This window comes from Paramisgurnus dabryanus, chromosome 19 (assembly GCF_030506205.2).
Source record: "Paramisgurnus dabryanus chromosome 19, PD_genome_1.1, whole genome shotgun sequence".
NCBI classification, from domain to species: Eukaryota; Metazoa; Chordata; class Actinopteri; order Cypriniformes; family Cobitidae; genus Paramisgurnus; species Paramisgurnus dabryanus.
The window spans coordinates 10,251,799-10,257,473 of record NC_133355.1 but is presented as its reverse complement, the minus strand read 5'-3'; the positions used below and the strand labels follow the sequence as shown (position 1 = coordinate 10,257,473).

Sequence of the window (5,675 nt, the reverse complement as noted above, 5' to 3'; positions counted from 1 at the left end):
AAACAAAAACATGAATTTTTTTTACCTTGAACAAAGCAAAGTGCCCATATAAAGATAATCATATTTGCTTCAGGTTGTGTATTAGTGTGAGCAGTTGTTGTGTTAAAAGTCTTCACAGGTCTATAAACACTAGCAGAGCACTGAAGCATGAGCTGTCAATGCAAAGCAAGCATCATTATACTGGAAAAACCCTCTGTTAACAGGAGTTTATTCTCAGGGCAAAGGTTTCAAAACTTAAAACCAATCCACTAGGAGACAGTAACATCTTCATTTCTGTTCACTAAATAAACTCATTGACACTATAGATTTATAGAGAAATATTTGTGGTGGGCTTGTAGCAGAGGAAACTAAATTTTTGTTGGGAGAAAATGCTACTGATGAAAAATGATTTTTTTCTAGATTTGAATTTATATTTAGAGAATAACATTATTGTAATGTACTTAATTGTTGCACTGTAATTAGGAGGTTTTACTCACACTACTACTAATTGTTGTATTTTGAGTAATGTGATTTCGCAGATTAGATGTTTAAAGCCCTTAATATTTTGCAATCAAAATGTTTAAAAAGCATATCAAGTAAGAGAGATTAATGTGCCATGCAAAATTCAGTTACTGTATAATAATATTTATTATTTCAATGAACGGTAGGCCTGAAATTTTAGATTAACAATTTTAATTTGAAAATAAAACTTTTCAATGAACATTAAATTTAAACGTAAACATTTGCTGGTGTACAGGAGGTAACAAAGAGCAAATCGTGTAGTTGTTGGGTTACCGTGTTATTATGCAAGTTTTGTCTGGACACTCATTGGGTTCCTATTACTGAACATAAATTTTGTATTACAGTAGTAAAGAGATGTGCAGTCTGACATTAATAAACTTTCTTTAGGCTGGACAGAACTGATGGTCAAAGTGAATTGACATTTATTGCAACTGAATCTATAAGAAACAATCTATAAGACTGATGTGAGATATAGTAGATATATCAGGACATATAGTACTTAGTGTTGTGTGTTTGTGTGTGTGTGTGTGTGTGTGTGTGTGTGTGTGTGTGTGTGTGTGTGTGTGTGTGTGTGTGTGTGTGTGTGCTACGGGTAGTGCTATAGGGTCCCCAGTGGCAGGAGATCTCATGTCTTCAAAGTTTTTTGTATGAGGCTTTTTCACTGTGTGAATACTGGACCACGATAAGCCCCCATACAGTAATAATCTCCTGCATCCTCAGGCTGAACTCTACGTATGTTTAGTGTAAATAGGAGTTCAGATTGACTTCCACTGAGCCGATCTGGTACTCCAGATTCAAGTTGATTTGCTTTATAAATTAGGAGTTTAGGAGCTTCTCCAGGTTTCAGTAGATACCAGCTCATGTCATCATCAACTCCACTGGTCCCAGTACAACTAATAGAGGCAGAATCTCCAACTTTAACTGACAGAGATTCAGGAGACTGAACCTCCTGATGAGAAACTAAGAACAAGACAAGTGTTACAGTTAAACACAATTGATGAGATACATTGCAGTCCAAACAATGTAAATAAAACAAAGAATAGTTCCAAAGCATTGCAAAAATAAATAGCATATTTCCTGATAAAGTAGAAAACAAAATTTTAACCTTGAGTAAGCAGACCCAGTGTACACAGAATAAGTAATGGAGACATTATTGTTTTTGTGTGAATCTTGCAGGACTGAAAAGTTGATCTTCAGTGGACTTTTGTATCTAAAGCAGTGAATATGCAAAACGCTCTCAACTCATCAGATCAGACTGCAACCAAAATCAGTTTCGTGCTACTACACTGATAAAACAATTAAACATTTAGCATTTTCTCAAGTTTTTGTTGTTTAAAAAAGCTATAGAAGTGAAGACATGAGAAAAAGGTCATTGTGGTGGACTTTCAGTGAAGGAACCAAACTGTCTGTTGAAAGTAAGTGCAGAATATAATAATAAATTGATGCTATAAATGCAATAAAAATCAGACTACGCATCTGGACCTAGACAGCATTTTCACAATAAAATATTGTTCTTTATGTACTGTAAAGAGCATGTTTAGTGAGGTTCTAATTGGTATGTTAGAAACCCTGAATATTTTATTAAAGAAAATCTGGTTTATTTTGCATGAATATGTATGATTTAACAGCCAGTAAAATGTATAGTTTTGCTATATTTATTATTGATAACATTCAGTGTTTAGGGTAAGTATTCAGTGTTAGTATTGTTCAGTGCACAGTGTAAGTGTGCAGGAGGTTTTTGTACAGCTGCTTAATGGGTTTGTATCACTGTGGAGGACTTTTGGTGGAGGCACAAGACTCTCGGTTGGAAGTAAGTAAATCTCTCTTTATTTTCAACACAATATTTAACAGAAAATAACAGAACAAGAAAGAAGCAATACTGAAAAAATGTAATACTCATAAAATACTTCATGCTAGATCATGCTTATTTATCTTCTGAATTTACTTTGTTCATAGTATAATTTCAAGTAAGTTAATATACTTGTTAATTGTGAAATGAATTTCACATTAGACAAAACTGTATCTGTACAAATATATGGATCAAACAGGCCATGATATTAAAATCTAAACATGTGAAAAATATATATTTTTAAAAGCAAATAATAAATATTTGATTGAACAAACTTCAAATTGTAACTGTTTATTTTTATATTGACTAATCATTATAATTTTTAATTAGTCTTTCATAAAACATGAAAGTTTAACATGACTTTGTTAACTAATATTTAACAGCAATGAATTGTAAATAAAATCTAAATGTTTTAATCGAATCTAAATGCACAAATAAATGAAAAGATAAATGTATAAAATGTTTATGTATAAGCATAAATACAAACAATTGTATTTTAATTACTTTAATTTTATATTTTACTATGTTGTAAAACTAAACGTTACTAAAAGTGTTTAACAATATAATTTTGTTTTAATGGGGTGCTGCACTCAGATCTGCTTGATTAACTAAGAGAAGTGAAAAACACAGAATGTGTGATAAAGACTTAACAGAAAAGAACAGAAACTTCACATCTGTTTCCATCTCTCTCTCTCTCTCTCTCAGATAACGCTCTCCCTACTCTAACGGTCCTGCCTCCCTCCAGAGATGAGTTGAAACAGGGTAAAGCTACAGTCATGTGTGTTGGCAGTAATGGTTTTCCCTCTGACTGGAAGCTGAACTGGAAGGTTGATGGTAGCAGCAGGAGCTCTGGTGTGAATCTGAGTCCCAGTGTACTGCTGAAGGATGGACTGTACAGCTGGAGCAGCAGTCTGAGTCTCACTGACAGTGAATGGAGATCAGCAAAAACCATCAGCTGTGAGGCCACACAGAGTTCCCAGAGTTCAGTCATCAAAACCATTGACACACAACAATGTAATGCAGAATAAAACCACACAATTTACAGAATAGTAAATCTTAATAAAAATAACATGTTTTACTTTTTGCAGAGGTTATGTTGCTTTGTAATGTATAGTTTATTGTAGTGCATAACAGCAGACTTTATTAATTTGCTGATTCCTATATTTTGGTTGCAAAAATAAAATGCATTTTGGCTCAAATCAGTGTTATCGTTTTTACTGTGTTTTCATAAAATATCAGAAGCTATAAACAATATTTTTTTAGCTGATGTAATATACACAGTATATACAGTGCTTCTGGAAAGTATTCACAGCTGTTCACTTTTTCTACATTTTGTTATGCTACAGCCTTATTCCAAAATTTATTAAATTAATTATTTTCTTCAATTCTACAAACAATTCCCCATAATGAAAACGTGAAAGAAGTTTGTTTGACATCTTTGCAAATGTATTAAATAAAAAAAGAATAAATAAAATGTACACGTTCATAAGTATTCACAGCCTTTGCTCAATACTTTGTTGAAGCACCTTTGGCACCAGTTACAAATTTAAGTCTTTTGGAGTATGATGTTACAGTACAAGCTTGGCATGCCGATTTTTGGGCAGTTTCTACCATTCTTTATCATGTTGGATAGGGATAGGGGTCATTTTCAGATCTCTTCAGAGATGTTTAATGTGGTTCAAGTGTGGGCTCTCTTTTGTTATCTTGGCTGTGTGTTTAGGGTCGTTGTCCTGTTGGAAGATTAACCTTTGTCCCAGTCTGAGGTCCAGAGCGCTCTGGAGCAGGTTTTCATCAAGCATGTCTCTGCCCTGTAAAAAAAATCTTTGCTGTCTTAAATTATTACTATTATTTATCTTGACAAGAGGTGAGTTGCTACAACTACTAAATGAAGTTGACTGTTTTTAACTATATTTAATAAGTTATAACAACTCATCTGTAGATATAACAACTAGTCAAAATAAATGATAATAGTTGAAATGACTTGTAAATCTGAGTTGATTTAACAAAAAAAATTAAGGCAGCAAATTTTTTTACAATGTGTACATTGTTGCATGAATTGTGATAAATAGATTTAATGACCTCTAAAAATGTAATGACCTGTAGAAATGTTTGAACAAACATAAAGCTCTTACATTATAATGAATCAACTATTTGCTATAGTAGATAATAAGGGCACATGAACACCTTAATTAAATTAAGATTTTAAAATTAAAATAAAGATGTAATGTAAAACATGTAGACTATTTTTTACTATTGTAAACTGAGAAGGGGATAGTACATCCAAAGCAAATATATTTAAGCACAAATGATCTTTTTCAACAGTCTAATGTGAGCTTCTCTTCTCTGTGCTGTCTGACTGAGGGAGGTTTTTGTATGACTCTATTTCACTGTGTGCACCTTCCACCGGTATAAGCACCCATACAGTAATAATCTCCTGCATCCTCAGGCTGAACTCTACGTATGTTCAGTGTAAATATGAGTTCAGATTGACTTCCACTGAACCGATCTGTAATTCCAGATGCAAGTCGGTTTGCCTTGTATATTAAGAGTTTAGGAGCTTCTCCAGGTTTCTGTAAATACCAGCTCATGTCATCGTCAACTCCATCGGTCCCAGTACAACTAATAGAAGCAGAATCTCCAACTTTAACTGACAGAGATTCAGGAGACTGAACCTCCTGATGAGAAACTGAGAAAAATATTAGAGAAAAAGTTTGCATGTGCTATTTAATAAGTAACAATAATATTTAAGAACAGAAATAAGAATTCTAATGCTAAAAAACGAAATGAAAATAGTAAAAAATAAAAATGAATAAATAATTACCTTGAGCAAGCAGACCCAGAGTTCCCAGCATCAGAATAAGAGACATTGTTTTTTTCTGTCGGTTCTTGCACGGCTGAATACACACAGATCACAAGTGAAGTTTTAAGAGCAGTGATATGCAAAACTCTCTATTCAGTTGTTTTGTGTGAATGCAAAACATTTAGTTACATCCTGGAATTTTGCCCAAAACACTAAAACAATAAATGCATTTATTGAATTTGGGTAAATATTTAAAATGCAATTACAATGTAATTCAGTATGAACCTTTCTCATCACAATTAAGAAAAATAAATAATCTTTTTGACAGATGGATCTCTCTTTCAAATGTATGCCCTGTAAAAATATTGTAAAAAACTGTTTGCCAGTTATCTTACTGTAGATTTAAATTTATGTTATTTACTGGCAACAGTTTGTTCAAAGTTACATGAACATAAACATTAACAAGTTTTTATCTTTACAGAATAAAATTAAAATATCAGCCTCATGCAAAGCATTCTGGGAACA

At 32.7% G+C, this 5,675-nt stretch overlaps 2 gene segments (V, D, J or C); one reads left to right on the top strand and one right to left on the bottom strand.

The window, feature by feature from the left end:
* Positions 1–1,159: 1,159 nt before the first annotated feature.
* Positions 1,160–5,222, bottom strand: LOC135771969 (immunoglobulin kappa variable 1-6-like). The segment is given in 2 exon segments: positions 1,160–1,461; positions 5,172–5,222. Coding segments are annotated over 2 exon segments (348 nt in total).
* On the top strand, positions 1,791–3,534 carry LOC135771953 (Ig kappa-b4 chain C region-like). The segment is given in 2 exon segments: positions 1,791–1,916; positions 3,056–3,534. Coding segments are annotated over 2 exon segments (381 nt in total).
* Positions 5,223–5,675: the final 453 nt, after the last annotated feature.